The sequence below is a fragment of the Cetorhinus maximus genome, chromosome 23, assembly GCF_964194155.1.
Source record: "Cetorhinus maximus chromosome 23, sCetMax3.hap1.1, whole genome shotgun sequence".
In the NCBI taxonomy this organism is placed as follows: domain Eukaryota; kingdom Metazoa; phylum Chordata; class Chondrichthyes; order Lamniformes; family Cetorhinidae; genus Cetorhinus; species Cetorhinus maximus.
Window position 1 is genome coordinate 27,325,620 of NC_135901.1, and position 24,295 is coordinate 27,349,914.

A 24,295-nucleotide genomic window follows, 5' to 3' on the forward strand; every position below is an offset into this window, starting at 1 on the left:
CTCTCACAGTCACAAGCATCTCAGCCCCACCCATGCCTCCCCCACGGCTTAAGTGTCCATTATTTTATTTTCTATTACATGATTAGAGATATATGATGCTGTGGGAATGACCTTTATTTCAACAGCCAGTGGTGATGTCCTGGAACCCACTGCCTATGAGGGTGGTGGTTCCAGAGACGATCAATAATTTCTAAATGAAATTGAATTGACACTTGAAGGAAATGAACATGCAGGGGAACGGTGGTATAGAAGGGGAATGGGATTGACTGGATCGCTCTACAGAGAGTTGGTATGGACTCGAGTTGTCAAATGGACTCCTTCTGTGTCAGAATTACTCCAACATTGGAAATATATTAAGTAGCTACAGTACTCTCCTCCAAGACTAGAAGGATAACAAATTAACTTTATGACAAAACTAGATTAGGCTAATTGCCTGGAGGACCAACGTCCTTCCGGTCCTCCAACTCTTCCCATTGGTCAACTCCTCAGCATGAAGGGAAGGGGCGGGCTCTCCCCCGCACATGCGCAGCCTCCCCTCTCCCGAGTTCTCCGAGCGGCTTCTCGCTCTGGCCGGAGCCGTCAGTCGGTTGCCTGGAAACCTTGGCTCGAGGAGGTGGAGGGGGAGGGGGAACAATGGGTGGGGGCGGGGCTCCCGTGTCCGCGCGGGTGGGGGGGCGGGGCTCCCGTGTCCGCGCGCCTGGCCTGCAGACTGGGACCCGAGGATAAAAACAAAAAACTGCGGATGCTGGAAATCCAAAACAAAAACAAAATTAAAAATACCTGGAAAAACTCAGCAGGTCTGACAGCATCTGCGGAGAGGAACAGTTAACGTTTCAAGTCCGAATGACTCTTCAACAGAACTAAGGAAAAATAGAATATAGGTGAAATATAAGCTGGTTTAAGGGGGGGTGGGACAGGTAGAGCTGGATAGAGGGTCAGTGATAGGTGGAGAAAACCAAAAGATGTCACAGACAAAAGGACAAAGAGGTGTTGAAGGTGGTGATATTATCTAAAGGAATGTGATCATTAAGGGTAGAAAGCAGGACGAGCAAGGTACAGATAACCCTGGGGGAAGGGATTGAAAAAGGCTAAAAGGTAGAGATTAAACAATGGATGGAAATTCATTTAAAAATAATGGAAATAGGTGGGAAAATAAAAATCTATATAAATTATTGGAAAAAAGGGGGATCGGAAAGGGGGTGGGGATGGAGGAGAGAGTTCATGATCTAAAGTTGTTGAACTCAATATTCAGTCCGGAAGGCTGTAAAGTGCCTAGTCGGAAGATGAGGTGCTGTTCCTCCAGTTTGCGTTGAGCTTCACTGGAACAATGCAGCAAGCCAAGGACGGACATGTGGGCATGAGAGCAGGGTGGGGCATTGAAATGGTAAGCGACAGGGAGGACTGGGTCATGCTTGCGGACAGACCGAAGGTGTTCCGCGAAGCGGTCACCCATTCTGCGTTTGGTCTCTCCAATGTAGAGGAAACTGCATTAGGAGCAGCGAATGCAGTAGACTAAATTGAGGGAAGTGCAAGTGAAATGCTGCTTCACTTGAAAGGAGTGTTTGGGCCCTTGGACGGTGAGGAGGGGGGAAGTAAAGGGGCAGGTGTTGCACCTTCTGCGGTTGCATGGGAAGGTGCCATGGGAGGGGGTGATGGAAGAGTGGACCAGGGTGTTCCGGAGGGATCGATCCCTGCGGAATGCTGCCGGGGGGGTGAAGGGAAGATGTGTTTGGTGGTGGCATCATGCTGGAGTTGGCGGAAATGGCAGAGGATGATCCTTTGAATGCGGAGGCTGGTGGAGTGATAAGTGAGGACAAGGGGGACCCTATCATGGTTCTGGGAGGGAGAGGAAGGTGTGAGAGCGGATGCGCGGGAGATGGGCTGGACACGGTTGAGGGCCCTGTCAACCACCGTGGGTGGAAAACCTCGGTTAAGGAAGAAGGAAGACATGTCAGAGGAACCGTTTTTGAAAGTGGCATCATCAGAACAGATGTGACGGAGGCGAAGGAACTGAGAGAATGGGATGGAGTCCTTACAGGAAGCGGGGTGTGAGGAACTGTAGTCAAGGTAGCTGTGGGAGTCAGTAGGCTTGTAATGAATATCGGTGGACAGTCTATCACCAGAAATTGAGACTGAGAGGTCAAGGAAGGGAAGGGAAGTGTTAGTGGTGGACCACGTGAAAATGATGGAGAGGTGGAAATTGGAAGCAAAATTAATAAATTTTTCCAGGTCCAGACGAGAGCCTGGAGCAGCACCGAAGCAGTCAATGATGTACCGGAGAAAGAGTTGTGGGAGGGGGCCGGAGTAGGACTGGAACAAGGAATGTTCCACATACCCCATAAAGAGACAGGCATAACTGGGGCCCATGCGGGTACCCACAGCCATACCTGTTATTTGTAGGAAGTGAGAGAAGCTTAAGGAGAAATTGTTCAGTGAGAGAACAAGTTCAGCCAGACGGAGGAGAGTAGTGGTGGATGGGGATTGTTTGGGCCTCTGTTTGAGGAAGAAGCAGAGAGCCTTCAGACCATCCCGGTGGGGGATGGAGGTGTAGAGGGATTGGACATCCATGGTGAAGAGGAGACGGTTGGAACCCGAGGACGTCAATGTGCAGCAGAGTGATTCCTATTGGCTGGTTCGGGAAGGGTTCCATTGTGGACGTTAGAATGAGGAAGTTGGACAATGACCTTCAGACTAAAACTTCCTCCTCTGGGCAACATCTGTGAGGAAATCAATGTTTCCCCCTTTCCATTTCTTTTCTCATCCTGGGGGCAAATTGTTAACTTGCAGGAACTGAAGGGAAAGGAAGTGAATCCAGGAAGGGTGCAGACTCTGGAAAGGTTGGCCCAGGTCTCTCTCTCTCTCTTAAAGACATTGACATGCTTTGCTCCCTCAGCTTGACACATTTATTTGTCTGGCTAAAAGGATGGGCTGTTTCCTAATGTTCACAATTAAAGGGGTGGTTTCCCCAGGAGATGGCTGACATTTAAGGAGACAATTTCAGGGTGGTTAACTGTCCTGTATTTTAAGGGATTGCTCCTTATTTTGCCTTTTGTCCTGTATTTCTAGGACAGCCTGTGGGAAACTGATCCCAGGAATCTCCAGGGTGAGTTTGAGTGATTCGAGTGGGACTGCAAGTGAGTGAGTCAGCCAGCAGAGAGATGAAGATGTTGTGACTGAACAAGATAAGTTGTAAGTTTTAGTTTATTTTAAACCCCACCATCCCTCCCACTATTATTGTCTCAAGACCCCTCCTCCTCATCCCCTCTCATATTGAAACCCAAACCCCCATCCAGCCTGCTCTCACGGTCACCAGCATCCCACCACCACCCACTCACCCACCCATGTCTCCAACCCCACGGCTGAAGTGTCCGTTATTTTATTTTGAAAGACTTCTGCTCCTGGACAATATAGTAATAAAGGACAAAGATATGTCTAATGTTGTCATCGGGAACCCTTTAGATATATTATTTATAGTTCTGTAATTAAGTTCATTTATTATCCTTTCTAGTCTTGGAGGAGAGTACTGCAGGTACTTAACATATTTCCAGTGATAGTCATTATGACACAGAAGGAGTCCATTTGATAACTTGACTCCAGACTGACTCTCTGTAGAGTGACCCAGGCAGTCCCATTCCCCCTTCTATATCCCCATTCCCCTGCATGTTCCTTTCCTTCAAATGTCAATTCAATTTCATTTTGAAATTATTGATCGTTTCTGGAACCACCACCCTCATAGGCTGTGGCTTCCAGGACATCACCACTGGCTGTTGAAATAAAGTTCTTCCCCACAGCATCATGTGTCTCTAATCATGTAATAGAGTCCTGTGTATTACACACATTTTTAGTGCAGTACTATTGGGTGTATATGAGGTACAGCAGGGTGAGAATGGAGTGAGCATGTGTGGGATGGAGGTTTTCAGCTTTTGGGGAGCGAGAGAGGAAAGAATGTTCCATAGAAACGAGAATTGTCTGTTCTGAATTTCTATCCTGTACTGACAGTGATGACTTTTGTAAACTCCTTTAACAGGATATTCGAAAGGGAGGATTTGCAGCCAGAAATCTCAAACTAAACTTCACATCAAGATCTGACAGAGTCACCCCATTCATCGGGAGCTGAATATGATTGGCTTTTGAATCTGGAAGGAGAAATTTTTGTCTGTTCTGTCTGCTTGCAAAGGTTTCCAACATCAGTGTGATTGGAAAAGGACCAAGACACACACACACTCGAGTGAGAGTGTTCCAGAGCACTGACTCTGGAAAGAGCTTTAACCAGTTACACAGCCTGAAAAAACATCACCATTCACAGTGGGGAGAGGCCATATACGTGTTCTGTGTGTGGACGAGGCTTCAACTGATCGTCGAACCTGGAGAGACATAAGGACACGCGCACAATGGAGAAACCGTGGAAATGTGGGGACTGTGGGAAGGGATTCAAAGCCCTGTCTGAGCTGGAAACTCATCGGTGCACTCACACCGGGGAGAGGCCGCTCACCTGCTCCGAGCGTGGGAAGGGATTCACTGATTTATCCGCCCTGCAGATGCATCGGCGAGTTCACACCGGGGAGGGACCCTTCACCTGCTCTGAGTGTGGGAAGGGATTCATTCTGTCGTCTCACCTGCAGACACACCAGCGAGTTCACACCAGGGAAAGGCCATTCACCTGCTCTGCGAGTGGAAGGGAGTCACTCGGTCATCCTACCTGCTGTCACACCAGCGAGTTCACACCGGGGACTGGCTGATCTGCTCAGAATGTGGGAAGAGATTCACTCGGTTGTGTGTCCTGCTGCCACACCAGCTGGGGAGAGGCCGTTCACCTGCTCTGAGTGTGGGAAGGGATTCACTCGGTCATCCCACCTGCTGACACACCAGCGAGTTCACACCGGGGAGAAGCCGTTCACCTGCTCCAAGTGTGGGAAGGGATTCAGTGATTCATCCACCCTGCTGAGACACCAGCAAATTCATACCAGGGAGAGGCTGTTCACCTGCTCTGAGTGTGGGAATGGATTCACTTGTTCATCCGAGCTGCTGAGACACCAGACAGTTCACACTGATTAGAGTCCTTTTAGATGCTCTGACTGTGGGTGTTAATTGTATCAATTGAGGTTAAGTATATACAGGTGGGTGTCATGGATTGCATAGTTACTTGAGCACATATAAAGAGACTCTTACTGACATAGAGTGGAGCCGAGTCAGGAGGTATATACCTGTAATGTTTCACTCAGTGAATAAATCTATACCAAGTAAAGACTGGCTCCAGTTTCCTCCTTCCCCATCAGGCTGTTAGGATTATAACATGGTAACAGAGAATGCTTGTCTAATGGTGAAGGTTGGAAACTAAAGGAAAATAAAATTTCAGACAGAAACTTACAATCTGAATAGTTTTTGTGAGAAATGGCTGAAAGCAAGTGGGAATTGTCAGGGTCTGATTACCCGCCGATGTTCTCGGAGTCTGAGCCACACGACCAGTGGAAGAATGAAGTGGATATGTGGACACGGGTTACGTCTCTACCAAGGAGGAAACAAGGTCTGGTCTTGGCATCGTCACTTCTCAACAAAAGTAAATCAGAGGCAAAGTATTTAGTGAGCTGGATGCCTGTCAGTTGGATACTGATGAAGGTTTGGATCTTCTGTTCAGGTTCATTGATGAGATTTACAAGAAAGATATTCTAGTGGATGCCTATGAAGCACAGTTGGACTTTGACAGGTTTTGAATGAGGGCAAAAGCATCTGTAGCAGATCTGGATATCACAACAAAAGACAGGATTAGAACAGCACCAATCGGTGAATGAACCCCAGGGATGACCAGGGAACAGTTAACAGGTGTTTCAGAACAAAAATAAAAATAACTGGAAAAACTCAGCAGGTCTGGCAGCATCTGCGGAGAGGAACACAGTTAATGTTTCGAGTCCGTATGACTCTTCAACAGAACAGTTGCAAAATAACTGGAGTCAGCCTCTTTATCAGTGTTAACTGTTAGACTTCACCTCGATGACACATTTGTGTAATTAATAAGGCTTATATTACCAAATTGTACTGTATGTAAGCTTAACGATGAACAGTCTTCAATTGCCTGTCTCTTTCAGTTCCAGATACTGTAATGTAGCTTTAAGGAAAATAAAACTGGTGTTAAGGTCAGGAAGGGGTCAGAGCACCAGGTGTTCCAGGACACCCTGTTTAGATACAAGTTATAGTTCACAGTTAGAAGGGACTCCAAGCTGATTGGCTCAATTTGTTGTGGGGAAATGAGGAACACTTTTCCCATTGGTCAAGAGTCACAAATATTTGTTTAAGAAGTTGTTAGTTTTGTTGAACAGCTGCACCAACATGGGTTAAATGTTACAAAGTTACCTTCAAAAAGGTCCATTTGGTACCTCGAGTCCATGCCAACTCTGTAGAGCGCTCCAGTCAGTCCCATTCCCCCTCTATATCCCCGTATCCCTGCAAGTTTATTGCCTTCAAGTGCCCATTCAATTTTCTTTTGAAATCGTTCATCATCTCTGATTGCACCACCTCATAGGCAGCGAGTTCCAGGTCATTCTCACTCGCTGTGTAAAAAAAACTTCTTCCTCACATCCCCCCCACATCTCTCACTTAAAACCTTCAACCTGTGACCCCTTGTCCTTGGCGGGAACAGCTTTTCTTTGTCCAGCTGATGTAAACCTGTCATAATCTTTAACACCTCTATCAAATCTCCCCTCAACCTCCTTTGCTCCAGGAGAACAGTCCCAGCCAGAAGAAAGAAACAAGATATGTTCATGCCTGGAATAAAATGGGAATGTTTACAATTCCACTGGGCAGTGAAGGAATTGGAATAACTCACCTTGGGTGTAGTTGAATGGAATAGATCAATCTGGTATCCATGTACATTCGAGTGAAATTCAGGGAAGTGTAGACAAGATGAATAAGTCGATAGCTTTCTCTCGGAAATGTTTATATCATTTGCCTCTGAACCCTTTTTTAAAAGAAAACCACAGTTGAAATCCTGGCCACTACCTGAAATATTGGGACTGCAGACAGAGAGATCAGCAAAGCTCTTCAGGCAGACCCACCGCCCCCATGAACTTTAGATAAATTAACATGAAAGTCAACAAATGTCTGTCATCCTATTGGGATACCAGTGTACGTGCAGATGTGATTTGTTAGATGTTAAGCAACTAATAGAAGGAAATTCATGGTGAAATACATGGAAGAGTCCCAAACATACACAGTGACTTGACAAACAGTATGACATGGAATGGTTAATGTGGCCAGAGGAATGAGACAACATTTTGATGTGATCAAGGCATTGACACACTCTCTAGAGAGAAACTGACTTTAAAATAGTCAGGATGGAATTAAAGACACCAGTCATGGTTGAAAAGTGAGTAAAACTAAGCTGAAAGTGATAGAAAATTATGGATTTGGACAATGAAGGGCTTGGGAGAAATAATACTGAGTGACAACTCTCCACAAGTTGGTCAGGGGTAAGGAGAGAGCTGGAGAATCTTTTACATCCAGGCTTGATCTGCTGCTTTCAGCATAGATCCTTGTGTACTAGTAACCTAGCACTCACAGCGCTCCTTCAGGGGAAGAAAAGATTGAGTAGATGTTACCCCAGGCAGGGCCAGGACAGAACTGGAAAATAATGGAGTGAAATTGAGTGAGGGGTCAGAGACAGTTCTCCTCCCCCTCAAGGTGTGGACTGTAAGAATCCTGGAGTAACCCCTACTTCAGGATTTGTTGCTAATTAGTGAACATTTAATTAAAAACTATGACTGGCTGTGCATTTATTTTTAATTTGATTGTTACACTTCTCCTGTTTTAATTCCTGTTGTGATTACTCTCTGGGTGAGGATGGTTGACAGGTGACAGGATGGGAAATTGTGGTTTGGGTCTTCATTGACCAAATGTTTTATTGATCCGAAAGGTGTAAAAGAGGCCAAACTTCAGCAGACATCTGGCAGAGCTGAGAACAGACGACTTGCTATGTGGGAACAGGGAGATGAACAGCTCCCAGAGAACAGAGAAAACAAGAGTGCCTTGAATCCTAGATGACACCTGGGTGTCAAGGCCACCATGTTTTCACTGCTTGGCATGGGAATGCTGACTCCCTGTACTGGGGACGGAGCATGGGAAGCCAATTGTTTGAGAGTTTGACGTGGCTTGGGCGGGTACAGATGGTTCAATGACAGGTTTTTTAATTGGTCCGTTCAAATGTTAGCTCGGCAATGATTGGGTAAATCAGTCTCCATAGACTTTGTGCTGTAAAAAAGTATCAGAAGGGATTCCCCGAGCACAGAGATTTGTAGAGGTTTTACATATGGCATTGACTGGTGCCATGGCATCTGGGGCAGAGCAGGGAGCATTTACGTGGAGATGGTGCTTCTACCCAGAGTGTAATGGTAATGCTGCTGCACTTTGATACTACTGCTCAGACATGAGCATGTGTCAGGTCTTATTTATACTGAATAAAATCTAACCACTGTCACCAATAAGGGTTATCACTGTGAATCATTTCAGAGTTTGGGATAAGGGGATAAACGGTTAATTGACTCCCTGAACCACATTTTCTAACATCGCTGTGTCAAAAATAAAACCTCATCTCCCCCTCTGGCTCCTTTGCCAATTACCTTAGAGGGACTCACTTTCTGTTAAAGAGCCTGCCAACCCCTCACCCACTTTCCCTAAAGTGCAGAAATCTAATCATGAAGAGTCCAGAAAAATCAAATGTTTTTACTGATAAATGTTTATTAACGAAACAAAACATGGTTAAAACAAAGCAGAAAATTAATTGAGGGTCAGAGACAACCAGAGTAAAAGGATGTGCACAATGTTCTGGACCCAAATGGTTTCTCTTCGGTTCCTCTATAACCTGTTCCCATGACTCCCCGCTTTGGACACAGGGGCACTGAACCCCGGAGGTCAGGTCACCATCAGCCACGTTCACCCCCTCCTGCGCTTTGATTGGTTGGAGGCCCATTTCCCAGTCAGTCCTCTAGCACCTTCCTGTCTCTCTATCAGTGCGACGCCCATGGCAGTTTCCCAATTGGGGCGCAGGCCCTGTTATTCTCAGCTAAATTCAGCCCTCAGCTCCGTCGCCTGGCTGTCATTGACATGAGCAATAGAGAGACAGAAAGGTGCTGGAGGCTCAAATGGGAAGTCGAAACTTGTGGCTCTGAACCAACACTTCAACATTTGTCAGTCAAACACTCGTTATTTATACTGGGGTTGTTATTATGAGATTTAGACACTGGAGGCAAAGGGTAACTTTACATTTCTAACTTTGTATTGTCTATAGTGTCAGCCGTGGCTCAGTGGGTAACACTCTCACCTTTGGGTCAGGAGGCTGTTGGTTCAAATCCCACATTTGGGACCTGACAACAAAAATCAAAGCCAACATTCCCAGTGCCAGCACTGAGGGTGTGCTGCACTGTCAGAGTAGCCATCTTTCGAATGAGATGTTAAACTGCCAGCCCTGTCTACCCTCAGGTGGATGCGAAAGATCCCATGGCCACTATTTCAAAGAAGGGCTGGGGAGTTATCCCCGGTGTCCTGGTCAACATCCATCCCTCAATCAACATCACTAAAAACAGATCATCTGCTCATGATCACATTGCTGTTTGTGGGATCTTGCTGTGTGTAAATTGGCTGCCGCGTTTCCTACATTACAACAGTGACTATGCCTCAAAAGTACTTCATTGGCTGTAAAGTGCTTTGGGACGTCCTGTGGTCGTGAAAGGCGCTATAGAAATGCAAGTCCTTGTTTAATTGTCGGCAAACTTGGATATATTACATTCGGTCCCTCATCGAAATCATTCATAGAGGTTGAGAGCTCATTTTGTGTGTGTGAACCTCCTGTTTGACATCTTTCCAAACGCATTTTGAAAATCCAAACACACCACATCCAAGATGAGGAATTTTTTTGTTTTAAAAATCACAGTGAGTTGTTGTGATTTGGAATTCACTGCCTGAAAACACGCTGGAAGCAAATTCAACTGTATCTTTCAGAAGGGAATGGGAGATTCTTGAAAGGAAATGAAAATTGCAGGTTGATGGGATTAATTGGACAGCTCTTTCAAAGAGCCAGCAGAAGCACGATGGGCCGAATGGCCTCCTTCTGTGCTCTATGGGCCTCGTGTGCATTTAAAGGGAGGGGATAATCTTCATTGTGGGTGACATATTAAAGAAAGCAGTGTCTCCTCTTCTCTCTATGTTTAGTTTAACACTTAAATCTCCCCATAACATTCTCTGAGGTGGCAGATGGAATTTAATACAGAGAAGTGTGAGGTGATGTGATTTGGCAGAGGGGATAGGGAGAGGAAATACAGACTTAATGGCCCAGTTCTAAAGAGTGAGCAGGGGCAGAGGGACCTGGGGACTCATGTGCAGAGATCATTGAAGGTGGCAGGACAGAGTGAGAGAGGAATTAGCAAAGCACCTGGGATCTTGGGCTTCAAAAATAGAGGGATTGAGAACAAAAGCAGGGAGGTTTTGCCGAACCTTTATAAAGCTCTGGTTAGGCCACAACTAGAGTATTGAGTCCAGTTCTGGTCACCACACTTTAGGAAGGATGTGAGGGCCCCTGAGAGGGTGGAGAGGAGATTTACCAGAATGGTTCCAGGGATGAGGGATTTTAACCACAAGGTTAGGTTGGAGAAGCTAGGGTTGTTCTCCTTGGAGTAAAGGAGGTTGAGGGGAGATTTGATAGAGATGTACAAGATTATGACAGGTTTAGATAAGGTGGACAAAGAAAAGCTGTTCCCATCAGCTGATGGTACAAGGATGAGGGGGACACAAGTTTTGTACAGGAGATATATCTACATCACTGTTCCCTCACTGGCACTGGGTCAAATCCTGGAACTCCCTCCCTAACAGCACTATGGGTGTACCAACACCACATGGACTGCAGCGGTTCAAGAAGCCAACTCAACACCATCTTCTCAAGGGCAATTAGGGATGGGCAATAAATGCTGGCCTATCCAGAGACACCCACATCCCATGAAAGAATGAAAATGAAAAGATATGGGGGGAAATTAGGAGGAACGTTTTTACACAGTGAGTGGTGATGACCTGGAACTCGCTGTCTGCAAGGTGGGTGGAAGCAGAGACAGTGAACGGTTTCGAAAGGAAATTGGATGGGTACTTGAGGGAAATAAATTTTCAGGGCAACAGGGATAGAATGAGGAAATGGGACTAACTGGTTTGCTCTGCAGTGAGCCAACATTGACAGGTGAATGGCCTCCTTTGCCCCAATGACTTAGTGATCTCCATTTAGAAAAAGGAAATAGAGACACTGGAGAAAGTGCCACACAGATTCACAAGAATAATACCAGAACTGAGAGCATTTGACCCTCAGGAAAGGCTGGGGCAGCTTTTCTCTAGAAAAGAGAAGACTGAAGGGTGACCTGATGGAAGTCTTCAAAATGATGAAAGGGTTCAATAATCCAATAGGGATTTCATGAGAAACAAGTGGTGAGAATGTGGAACTCGCTACCACAGTGAGTGGTTGAGGTGAATAGCATGAATACATTTAAGGGGAAGCTAGATACATACATGAGGGAGAAAGGAATAGAAGGATATGCTGATGGGGGAGATGAAGAGGGGTGGGTGGAGGCTCATGTGGAGCATAAATACTGACAGAGACCAACTGAGCCAACTGGCCTGGCCCTGTGCTGTAGACTCAGTGGAACAGAGACAAATATATTTATATTAGATCAACCTGTCGTGTTGGAAAAACACTATTTACTCTCCAGGATAAAAGAAATGGACTTGATCAGCTCTGCTGAACATGTGCACTCCCAGGCTCAAAGAGCATCAGCCACTGGAAGCAAAGTCGTGAGACCGGCCAGTCCAGCAGAAAGAAACCCGCCGACCCTCCCACTTCACCAAGTGTCAGAATGAACATGGTTCAGTCCTGGATGTGATCAACAGCAGCAACAACAGCAGAATCCAATCCCTGGAATCAGTTATGAACTCGCTGGTGTTTCTGCATGTTGGATGAATCACTGAATCCCTTCCCACACTCAGAGCAGGTGAATGGTCTCTCTCCAGTGTGAACTCGCTGGTGTGACTGAAGGCTGGATGACGTTCCAAAGCTCCTTGTGCAGTGAGAGCAGCTGAACGGTCTCTCCTCAGTGTGAATGCGCTGATGGGCCATCAGAACCACAGCACTTTTGAAGCCACACCCACAGTCAGAGCATTTAAAGGGTCTCTCATTGCTGTGACTGGCATGGTGTCTCAGCAGGCTGGATGACTGAGTGAATCGCTGCCCACACACGGTGCAGGTGAATGGCCTCTCTCCGGTGTGAACTCGGTGGTGTGTCAATAAGTTGGATGAATCACTGAATCCCTTCCCACACTCAAAGCAGGTGAACGGCCTCTCCCTGGTGTGAACTTGCTGGTGTGTCAACAGGTGGTATAACCGAGTGAATCCCTTCCCACACACAGAGCAGGGGAATGGTCTCTCCCCGGTGTGAACTTGCTGGTGTGTCTGCAGATGGGATGACTGAGTAAATCCTTTCCCACACACAGAGCACATGTACGGCCTCTCTCCGGTGTGAACTTGCTGGTGTGTTTGCAGATGGGATGACTGAATGAATCCTTTCCCACACTCGGAGCAGGTGAATGGCCTTTCCCCAGTGTGACTGCGTCGATGGGTTTCCAGCTTAGATGGGGATCTGAATCCCTTCCCACAGTCCCCACATTTCCACAGTTTCTCCATGGTGCTGATGTCCTTGGGTCTCTGCAGGTGGGACAATTAGTTGAAGCATCGAACACACAGAACACGTGTAGAGTCTCTCACCACTGTGGATGGTGCAACGATTTTTCAGTCTGTGTAACTGGTCAAAGCGTTTTCCAAAGTAAGTGCACATCAACACTCTAACTTGGGTGTGTGTGTCTCGGTGCTTTTCCAGTCACACTGATGTTTAAAATCTTTTGAAGCAGACAGAAGAGACAAAGATTTCAAATGGTAGATTCAAATGCCGACAATATTCTGGTCCCAATGAATGAAATGATTGTCAGATCTTGACATGATGTTTGGTTTGAGATTTTTGTCTGAAAATCCTTCCCTTCTAATATCCTGTAAAAGGAGTTTACAAAAGTCATTACTGTCAGGACAGGGTCAAAATTCAGAACAGACAATTGCACTTGTTATGGAACATTCTTTCCTCTCCCGTTCCACACACTCTCCCTCCATTCTCACTCTGCTGGACCTAAAATACACCCTCCCAATTCTCCTGAAGGTGCCGATTCATGCTGATCATCAGATCGATGCACACCATTTCTGCTCCTGGATACAAAGACCTGAAAATCTTCATGCAGCTCGCTCGGCTACATCTTTATTTAGTGGACTAAAATGTGTTTAATATACAGTGTTTAATATACATCGATTCGAGATAGAGGGTGGATGTGAGCAAGACCTTTTATTAGGTACCGAGCGGTCTTGACCTGGAAGTCGCTGCCTACGAGGGTGATGGAAGTGGAGAAGATCATGAATTTGAAAATGGAATTGGATGGGCAGCTGAAGGAAATAAACTTACAGAGGAACAGGGATACAGAGGGGGACTGAGTGGATTGCTCTACAGAGAGTTGGCATGGACTCGAGTTGCTGAATGGACTCCTTCTGTACTGCAATGAGTCTTATATTAATTCATGGGATGTGGGCATCACTGTCGAGTCCAGAACTTATTGCCCATCCCTAACTGCCCTTGAAAAGATGCTGGTGAGCTGCTGCTGCTGGAAATGACTGGAAATATACACAGTACTATATTAAAAAGGTAGAAATAATAATAAATGGATTCTATTCTTAACCAGAAATATTATATTTAATGTGTACCATATAACAGCACTGGACATATCTCTGTCCCATATTAATTTACTGTCCCCTTAAATGTCAGCCATCTCCTGGGGAAACCACCCCTTTAATTGTGAACAGTAGGAAAGGGACCATCCTTTTAGCCAGACAAATAAATGTGTCAAGCTGAGGGAGCAAAGGATGTCAATGTCTTTAAGAGAGAGAGAGAGAGACATGGGCCAACCTTTCCAGAGTCTGCACCCTCCCTGGATTCACTTCCTTTCCCTTCAGTTCCTGCAAGTCAACAATTTCCCCCCAGAATGAGAAAAGAAATGGAAAGGGGGAGAAAAGAAAGTGTTTTACTCACAGATGTTGGACACAGGAGGAAGTTTTGGTCTGTGCGAAGCTCAATCTTCAGTCACACAAAGCCCGCACTCTGATTGGCTGGAGGACAAGAGTCCTTCCGGTCCTCCAAGCATTCCCACTGGTGTATCCCCCGGCAGCGGGAGCCTTCGCGGAGTAGGGAGAACCTTTGACCCACGTGACGGAAAAGCGGTTAGCCAATGGGAAAAGCCAGTCTCCGCACAGGCGCATCTTCCCCTCTCCCTTAGACATGTGCAGTCCCGGGCCGCGGATAGAGCGGTTTCTCCAGCGCGGTGTATTCTGGGAGCTCCGGCCGCCATTATTCATCCGGAGCCCAGTCTCCAAACACCTGGGACTGGGATGGAAAGTGGGGGTGGAGGGCGCAGTGACCCCACCCTGACACAAAGTACATGTGGGTAGTCACTGGGTTTGATTGTGACGCCCCCTTCAGGGGAGGAGAATTAGGGAAAAATCAGGAGGACCATAGGATTAATTAAGGTTGCAATCATTAGTCTGGAGAGAATGTGTGGGGGACGGAGATTTATAGGTTCAGAGGGAGGATGATTCTCTCTCACATAATCTATGACAACTAACATGATGAGTTCTGAATTTCTATCCTGTTCAGACACTGATAACATGATGATGTAAAGCTTGTTGCCTCCCTTCGTAATCTTAAAGTCCTCGATCAAGTCAGTCATCAGCCTTCCCTTTCAAGAGAGTAAAGCACCAGTCTGTTCAATCTTTACTGTAACTTAAACACTCTCAATACTGCTCTTGTCCTTGGGAATCTTTCCTGCACATTCTCGAGTTCCCCTCTGTCCTTATTATAATGATGGAGACCCAGACCTGTTCACACTATTCCAAGTCTGGTCCAACCAAGGCTCAATGCAAGTTTAACATGACTTCTCTGCTTTTCAATGCTATTTCTCGAGAAATTAACCCCATTTTTAGGCCTTGGAAAGAGTGCAGGGATTGAGTGCGGTGACAGGAATGAGGAACTTTAGTTATGTGAACACACTGGAGAGGTTGTTCTCCTTAGAACAGCGAAGGCTGAGAGGAGATGTGATAGAGGTGTTCAAGATCGTCAATGATTTCCATCAAGTAAATAAAGACCAATTGTTTCCATTGACAAAAGGTTGTTAACCAGAGGACACAGATTGAAGGTGATTGACATAAAAGCCAGAGGGGAAATGAGGAAGATAAATCTTTACACAGTGGTGTTGTGATCTGGAATGCACTGCCTGAAAGGCTGGTGGAAGCAGATTCAACAAAGGGAATTGGATAAATCTTGGAAGGGGACCAGTTTTCAGGGCTCATGTGGAAAGGGGAGGATAGTGGGACTAATTGAGTAGCTCTTTCAAAAAGCCAGCACAGGTATGATGGGCTGAATGGCCTCAATGGCAACAAAGGATATTGGATAAATACTGGAAGGGGACTAGTTTGACAGTAACTTTCCCTATCAAACCTTGTATTGCCTTAAAGTGTCAGCCATGGCTCAGTGGATCGCTCTTTCACCTCTGAGTCAGGAGGCTGCTCGTTCAAGTCCCAGTCCAGGGACCTGAAAGCAAAAATCACATCCAACATTCCAAGTGTCAGCATGGAGGAAGTGCTGCACTGTCAGAGTTGCTATCTTTGGATGAGATACAAACCAAGGGCCCTGTCTGCAATCTTGGGTGGATTTATAAGTTCCCATGACAACTATTTCGAAGAAGAGGGGAGTTATCCCCAGTAACCTGGCTAATATTTATCAATCAACATCAATAAAAACATATCATCTGTTCATTCTCACATTGCAGTTCGTGGGATCTTGCTGTGTGTAAATTAGCTGCAGCCTTTCCTACATTAGAACGGTGACTACATTTCAAAAGTACTTTATTGTCTGTAAAGCACTTTGGGGTGTTATGTGGTCAGGAAAGGCACTATAGAAATGCAAGTTTTTAAATTTAAGATTTATATATTCTTGTCATCTGAAACTTAATTGATTTCAGCCACCCGCAACTTGCCATTTAATAAATTCACCTCGGTTCAGACAAGACTTTAACCAATTAAAGCAAAGGCAGAATTCTCTGGATAGTAAATTTAAAAAGAAGTTTATTAAGTTTACTTAATAACTTAAAACATTGACTTTTACAACTTCATGTGGGTGATCAGCCTGTAGAAGTGTAACCCTCTCTGGCTCCTTCTTTAACAGAAATTGTTGTGGAATTCACCCTCGGGAGTCTGGCTCCTTCTCTGACAGTAATTTCCTTGGAACTCGGCCTCGGGAGTCTTCAGTACTTGGCTAGCAAGGGAGACCTTCAGAACCTCTACTTTTATCCCCAAGGTGACCATGACCTCACGTCAGAGTTATGCCTATTGTAACATGACAATTGGTCAATTTGATGATTAGATTAATTTAATTGGATCCCTAATTACTTACACCACTTTCTCTCATTATCTTAGACAGGAATACAATAGAACTGTTTCATACTATCTTTATCTGATTCTATACCATCCCTTATTCAGATTCAAATTTTGAGGCTAATCAGAGTTTGACGATCTCTCTTACCAATACATTTATCTTCATTGCACATTCTTTACATACACAGAAATTAAGGTTTTACATTTTTACACCAAAAAACACTCACACTTTTAGAATAACTTCTGATTCATTAACTGTCGCTCAATTAAGGCTCACTACTTATTCAATCATCTGCTGCTGACTGGTTGTTAATTAAAACAGGAATTTCTGAAAAAAGAGAGATGTCACAGCTTTTCATCTTGCACTCATCAGGACATTCGCAAGAATACCAAATGTAAAGGGAACAACAATTTATACTTCATGAGAAGAGAGTGCTGATTGGTTGGAAAGTGGACACTGACTGGTAAAAACTTTGCCATGGAGAATGCAGCAGTCAACTGATGAGTGACAGTTAACCGCCAAGCTTTCTTTAAGTTCAAACCAGGCATGTTGACTGATTGGTCAAGGCATTCACCTGGGGAATGAACCAGGGAACAGTTGTCATCTGTTTTGTTCAGTTGAAACAGGCAAAAGTGTGTCCATGTTCTGTCTGCAAAGAGCAGGGCCCTGTCTATTAATATATGTCGCTTCCAGTACACGTGAGTGTGTCACAGTGCGAGCCCAACTGACAATCTTAAACTGGTTGTCAGCACAAATCTCAGAACATTCAGGATTGTTTAGCAAATGTTGTCCAATCGCGGAATCACATCTAATGTTGGTCACTGTGTCTTGAGTTTTGTAAAACCCAGTATAACTGAATTTCATGACTTAATGATTATCTGTTTCATCACTGGGCTTTTAATACAAGATCAATATATTGTTAATGAAGAAAAGTTATAGGGTGTGAAACAGCTGCAGGAAGTCTTCTGTGAGAGTTAAAATGGATTCCTTGACCTTGTTACTTATAACAGTGAATACAGTGTGAAAGTGATGGATTTTTTAAATTAAATGTGATTACCCATCCCTACCTCCAATTTCCTACATTACAACAGTGACTACACTTCAAAAGTGCTTCATCGGCTGTAAAACGCTTTAGGAGGTCATGAGAGGTGCTATAGGAATGCATTTTTTTTGCCAATTATCCACAAATTTGGATATATTACACTCGGTCCCCACATCAACATCATTAATAAAAATGGAGTCTTAATTTTGTGGAATAACCATGTCTTTCACATAATTTCAAATACTCTGTGAAAATCCAAACACACTATATCCTGACTATAGTCTAACCATGATTCGAAACAAGTTGAACATAACCTCACTGGTTTTCAATTCTATCCCTCTAGAATGGAACCCTATATCTGGGCCCCACACTTTAGGAAAAATGTGAAGTTCTTATAGAGGGTGCAGAGGAGATTTACGAGAATGGCACCAGGGATGAAGGATTTCAGTCAATTGGAGAGACTGGAGCAGCTGAAATTTCTCTCTTTCGACCAAAGAGTCATTCGACAGAGAAGGAGGCCATTCAGCCCATCGAATTAATGCCCACTCTCTGTAGAACAAACCAGTCAGTCCCACAGCTCCCTTCTATCCCCATAGCCCTGCAAGTCTATTTCCCTCAATTACCCAACCAATTCTATTTTGAAATCATTCATTGTCTCTACATCCACCACCCTCATAGACAGTGAGTTCCAGGTCACTGTGTAAAAATATTCTTCCTCACATGCCCCTGCATCTCCTGCCCAAAACCTTAAATTTATGTCCCCCTCGTCCTTGTACCATCAGCTGATGGGAACAGCTTTTCTCTGTCCACCTTATCAAAACCTGTCATAATCTTGGACACCTCTATCAAATCTCCCCTCAACCTCCTTTGCTCCAAGGAGAACAACCCCAGCTTCTCCAACCTAACCTTGTCACTAAAGAGCAGAAAAGTATATATCTATAAATAAATATATATAAAGAGTGATGTGACTGCTGACAAGAGCGTTTGTTTGAACTGCAGGCATGAGTATGACGTTTGGAATTTGAATCTTTCCTGAATGTTCTGGAACATTTCTTTGGAGCCTGGACTTTTCTGGAATCATCCGAGGCTGCTGTTCGTCATCAGCCAGTCAGTAAGAACTTGAATCTTTAACTGTTATATGAAAAGAAACAAACACATCTTTCCCCATTGAGACTTCTAATCACTCAAGTGTTTTTGTTTTGATCACTGCGGTTGAGTTGGAATTTTGTGGACAACATTTCCCCTGAAGAAGCAATGGAAATTGACAGAGAAATAGAAATTGTGAAACGTGTTGGGAATATAACCAAGTAATTTTTCAACCATCTTATCATCAGCATTGTTTTCAGTTAATTTTGTAACATTACACAAACACCCTCAGGAAAGGAGCAGTTTTTGAAACACAGAAGGTCACCCTCAGCAAAGGAGACCAAAAAGATGATTGCTATTTTATTTGATTCCATAACGAAGACAACAGATCCTCGAAAAGGGGAAGAGTTGTCGATCTGCCAAGATCTGACCGGAAAAGGAGCAAATCCTGAAACACAAGGACCATCCTCAACAGAAGAAACCGACAGCCTCGAATAACACCCTGAACCATATTGGGGCAGCTCAGTCCCATTGGAGAAAAGAATTTTATCACACAAAAAGCCGGCCTCAACGGAAAAGCCCAACAAACTCGAGCAGCAGATTGGATCCATTTTAAGGGTGAGTCCCATTTTAATTGGTTTCTTAGTATACGAATATGTACAAAATATTTTGGTCAAAAACTTTTCTCAATTTATCAAGATTATTTCCGTTTTTGTCTCCTTTTGTTTTCTATCCTTTTTTAAAAAACATAATTAAACTAGACTAACCCACGTCCTGAATTCCCTACTGGAACCTCCTCATCAATTTCCTGGACAGGCCTCGAAGGCAAGGTGAACTCTACAATGGGGATGAATTCCATCTCCAATCCCACTGACCCAAAAGAGAATTTTGCAATGTCAGTAAGACTAATATATAAAATGATTCAAACGATCCACCGTTTAATGTGATTGGGAGAAGAAGAAGGTGCCCCGAAGGGAATTAGGAGACAAGCAGAACAATTAACACGATCAATAAAACCTTCAAACCTCACAGAGGAAACCACAAAAAAACTGGCAACAAATTGAGAAAATTGGGCCGGCGAAACGAGACGAATCCTCATTGAACATTCCACAACAAATCGAAAGGAACGAGATAACAAACAGAAGGAAACCATTCGAACTAATAGATTGGAGGAGGCTGTTTCAAAGGCATCAAACTGAGATAAAAAGAACCTGAAAGAAAAATTTAGCTTTAGAACATTTAATCAAAGTGAAAAAAACCATCTCTTGCGCCTGCTTTGGGAAAGTGAGGTGTCCTGTTGTGATGGGTGAGGGTGGGGCGCTGTCCCAGAGCGTGAATGGCCGAAGCACACTTTCAACCACACCACCAGTGAAAAGCTGGAAGACGGGCCTGGAACCCCAGAGCCTGAGTTGCCAAGGTCTCAGCACTCAATGGGTCAGGCTTCATCTAAAAGGATTCAAAATAATCCAACAAATCCACCTCAGACAATGATTCTCCAGAGCAGTCCTCGTGACACCGAGACTTTCTCTGTTCCCAGGAAGGAAGATATGTCTGGACTCAGAAAACAAATCAGAGCCAGAATTGACATCACAAACGGTCCTTCCACAATTGCCTCCGTCAATCTAATGAATGGTTCTGTGAAAAAAATGTATTCTGACGTCTTAATTACAAAACAGCTTCCATTACAAGAACAGGAATTCGATACAATTAAACATCAAACCACAAAACACATAATGGAAGCATCCAAACCCGAAAATATTAAACCTCCAACAAAATCTCCTCATACCAAAGCCACAAAAAGCCCAACCAATCCATTTCGTATCAAATTTCCAAGGGGACCACCAACCTATCATGAAATAATGGGAAACCATTCGAGACCATCAACCCAATTGAGACAAAGTAAAATCCAATTCCCATCGGCCCGAGGTCAATTACAGACCCCAACATGTACCCTAAGGAAGGGAGTGCAGTCCAAAACACCGATCAGAGCAGTAACCAATAAAAATGAACCCGATACACGGGCCTCTGGGGGTGGAGACTGGAGTCAGCCACATTTACAGAGAATAACAGACGATATCGAACCATCGGTGACTCCGATGCAAACTGTGGATTCCCTTTTTCTGGAGTTGGGTCCACTCCAGCCACAGGGAGGGGTTCCCAGTGATATTGAAACGAGCATCTTGACAGCGCCGATGGGACCGGCGAACATAACATATCGAACAATACTTGCTGATCCTGAGTCGAGCACCCGAACAGACCCCACAGAACTTAGAGATTTGCCCACCCTCACCCCCCACACATCTTCAACACCTGAACAGACAAGTTGGAATCGAGTGAAACCATTAAAGACCCCAATCCAGGCAAAGGTTGGTCCGATGTGGCTCAAGGCTCTGAAGGTAGTGAGACCGATGAAATACAAATACCTAACCAGAAATATGAGTCATCTAACTCACTGACCTCAACATCGAAATGGAGACCTAGCCAACAAAGTAAAACAATAAACACAGTCAGAAAACACCCTAAATACAAACCAAAAAAATAGAATCTGGACAATAACCCCAGGTAAACTGATGCTAATAATAGGGGATTCCAACCTCTCCAGGATTCACAATTGCCCCAGTACAATAACTCAAACTGATTGCTTCCCAGCAGCCAAATGTATACATGTGACGGCGATCTTAGATAAACTACACTGCTGCCCAAACATAAAACAAGTAATAATTTCAGTTGGAATAAATAACCAAACTCAAACACCTCTCACCGCAATTAAACTACTTCAAATACTATTAAAAAGGGTGAAAAATAAATTTCCAAATTCCCAGACCGGGATCCCTGAACTAAACTATAGTAAAAATCTCCCACAATCGCCAAAGGACACAATCATAGAATTAACCCAATATATTAAAGAACAAACATATATCCCAGCAAAACCAAATATATCCTTTGGAGTAGAATCTGACAACATCCATTAGACTCAAAACACAACTAATTCTATTAACAACAGCTGGATGAAGTGTTTAAACTAAAAGGGAATCAAACGCTAGAAAAGGAGCCTCTAAATCTGAAGGAAACAATGATGAACATTTCTAAAACATTTAAACCCACATTAATACAGGAAAAAGTCCGAAACAGAGGCTTAACTTTAGTCCCGGTAGTGAAACAGCATCATATACAAATTCAAACAGACTTAGACACATTTTACAGAAAAATTAAACTTTGAGACTTTTTTGGCATCTCAATCTCAGATAGGCAACCATTTACACCCAAATCAGACTGGATTCCACCGAAAAGTAAAATAAACCCAAAAATATTTCATTTCATCAAAACAACCCAATCAGAAACCAAGACGATTCCCCATTGAAAGGATAAACAAAACCTCACGAGAAGAGAAAAACAGGCACTTGGGTAATTAACATCCCACACAGATATTGTTCTAAAACCAGCGGACAAAGGCAGCAATATTGTTATTTTACAAAACAAAATTGTAAGTTTTGAAGCTTACAGACAATTGAACAATACAAATTACTATCCCAAATTGACTAAACCCATATATCAAGAAACACAAAAACAGGTTGCAAACGTGCTAATAAGTCCCAGGAAACCATTACGCTATCATAGATCTTTAGATGATATAAGGGGAGTTTGGTCCCAGAGCCAGTCAGAATTTGAGGATTTTGTCCACATTCTTAATAATCATCATCCATCTATAAAGATCCAAGTCACAACCAATAAAGAAAAGACTGATTTTCTCGACAAAAAAGTATTCAAATAATAGCAGGACCCCGAGCCAGGCAGACAGCAGCACCTTTGCAAAGGAGGTCTGGAGAGAGATGCAGTGGTTTCTGTCGAGGTTCATCCCGAGCAGTGCAGTGACACAGGACTCTGTGCTCTACGGGCTGTTCCCAGGGACACACACCGAGAGAAATATCAACTGCAGCTGGAGGATCATCAACTCGGTGAAAGGTGCTCTTTGGTCTGCCTAAAACTTGTTGGTCTTCCAGTGCAAAGAGTTGTCCCTGACCGAATGTTGCAGACTGGCACATTCCAAGGTCCAGGACTACATGCTGAGGGATGCACTAAAGCTTGGGGCAGCTGCTGCAAAGGCCCAATGGGGAAAGGTCACAGTCGAAGACCTTTCAGCCATAGTGCTCCAAAGGGCTGGGAATTATATAGACCCCTCAGGCTGTATGACTCACATTGAATGTATGCAGTGAATACTACATGTATCACAATTGTACTGAAGCACCTCAGAATGCAACAGGATCTATGTCGATAACGTGAATCCCACTGCACTGTCTGACTGTCTGTAATGACCATGTTGAAATCTCTGTAATGTTCATTGATTGGATTGAAGCACCTCATGATCTATGTGGAAAACTGGAGATTGCACTTTTTGTGATGGCAATTTTGAAATCTTTTGGAATGTTCTTTCAGATATTTTATGAATAAAGTATGTTTTTCCAAAAAATAGTCAGCAGCAGAGGGGAGAGAGTGCAAGAGGAGGACCCTGGGACAGGCAGTCAGCAGCACCGAGAGGAGAGTGCAAGAGGAGAGCCCTGGGACAGGCAGTCAGCAGCACCTAGAGAAGAGTACGAGAGGAGGACCCTGGGACAGGCAGTCAGCAGCACCTAGGGAAGAGTACGAGAGGAGGACCCTGGGACAGACAGTCAGCAGAACCGAGAGGAGAGTGTGAGAGGAGGACCCTGGGACAGGCAGTCAGCAGCACCTAGAGGAGAGTGTGAGAGGAGGACCCTGGGACAGGCAGTCAGCATCAACTCGAGGAGAGTACGAGGGGGGCACATGTTTCTACCTGTCTGAGCTGAAGTGCTACGTCAAAACGAAAACAGGTAGGTGATTGGTGGATATCTCTTCTGTGTCTCTTTTGATTGGCCAAGTGGTTTAAATCAGAAGACGTTATTACAGCTGAAGAGTACAGTTAAGAAATTCACTTTTAAAATAATTAACATCCAAATTAATTAATTAAATAGAATAGAGATGGCTGGGCAGGCGATGTGTTGGAGCTGTAGTATGTGGGTGCTGGTGGACACCGGTACGATCCACGGTGACCACATCTGCAGCAAGTGTTGGCTGCTCGAGGAACTGCGGCTCAGAGTTGATGAGCTGGGGTCCGAGCTGCGGACACTGTGACACATCAGGGAGGGGGAGAGTTACCTGGACACTGTGTTCCAGGAGACAGTTACATCCCTTAGATTAATTACATCAAATTTGGACCCTGGTCAGGGACAGGAGGGTGTGACTGTAAGTGAGGCAGGTATGGGGTTCCAAAATTTAGCTTTGGAGGAGCCTCAGGCAGTGCCCTTGTCCAATAGGTAAGAAGTTCCTGCTCCCAGTGGTCTGGATGAGGGCACAGACTGCAGGGAAGATGAGTGAACTGACCACAGCACCATGGTACAGAGCGCCATTGAAGTGGGGGGAGAAAAGAGAAATGTAATAGGGGATAGCATAGCGAGGGGAATAGATACTGTTCTCTACAGCAAAGACAGAGAATCCCAAAGGCTGTGTTGCCTACCTGGTGCCAAGGTTAATGACATCTCTTCTGGGCTGGAGAGGAACTTGGAGTGAGAGGGGAAGCATCCAATTGTCGTGGTCCACGTAGGTACCAATGACA

The 24,295-nt window shown here is 44.6% G+C and overlaps 4 protein-coding genes across 8 annotated transcripts in view; 2 read left to right on the forward strand and 2 right to left on the reverse strand.

Annotated features, from left to right (window-relative positions):
* LOC144697221 (uncharacterized) overlaps positions 1 to 24,295 on the reverse strand; it is a 264,883-nt gene that overhangs the window by 117,328 nt on the left and 123,260 nt on the right. The window lies entirely within an intron of this gene.
* The window catches only part of LOC144697927 (uncharacterized), an 84,701-nt gene that overhangs the window by 50,597 nt on the left and 9,809 nt on the right, over positions 1 to 24,295 (forward strand). Inside the window, exon 4 of the mRNA XM_078569889.1 lies at positions 4,806 to 5,054. Within this exon, the coding sequence (XP_078426015.1) occupies positions 4,806 to 5,054 (249 nt within the window). The remainder of the gene's footprint in view (positions 1 to 4,805; positions 5,055 to 24,295) is intronic.
* Positions 1 to 24,295, forward strand: part of LOC144697932 (uncharacterized) — a 273,791-nt gene that overhangs the window by 36,345 nt on the left and 213,151 nt on the right. The window lies entirely within an intron of this gene.
* LOC144697160 (uncharacterized) overlaps positions 11,468 to 24,295 on the reverse strand; it is a 176,133-nt gene continuing 163,305 nt past the window's right edge. The window contains exons 1-2 of one of the 2 annotated variants that reach the window (XM_078569015.1): positions 14,142 to 14,234; positions 11,468 to 13,060 (exon numbers count right to left, since the gene is read on the reverse strand). In XM_078569015.1, coding sequence (XP_078425141.1) covers positions 11,942 to 12,700 — 759 coding nt within the window. In that variant the 5' untranslated portion in view covers positions 12,701 to 13,060; positions 14,142 to 14,234 and the 3' untranslated portion in view covers positions 11,468 to 11,941. Of the gene's footprint in view, positions 13,061 to 14,141; positions 14,235 to 24,295 lie in introns of those variants that run through there. The other variant, XM_078569014.1, reaches the window with a different exon arrangement.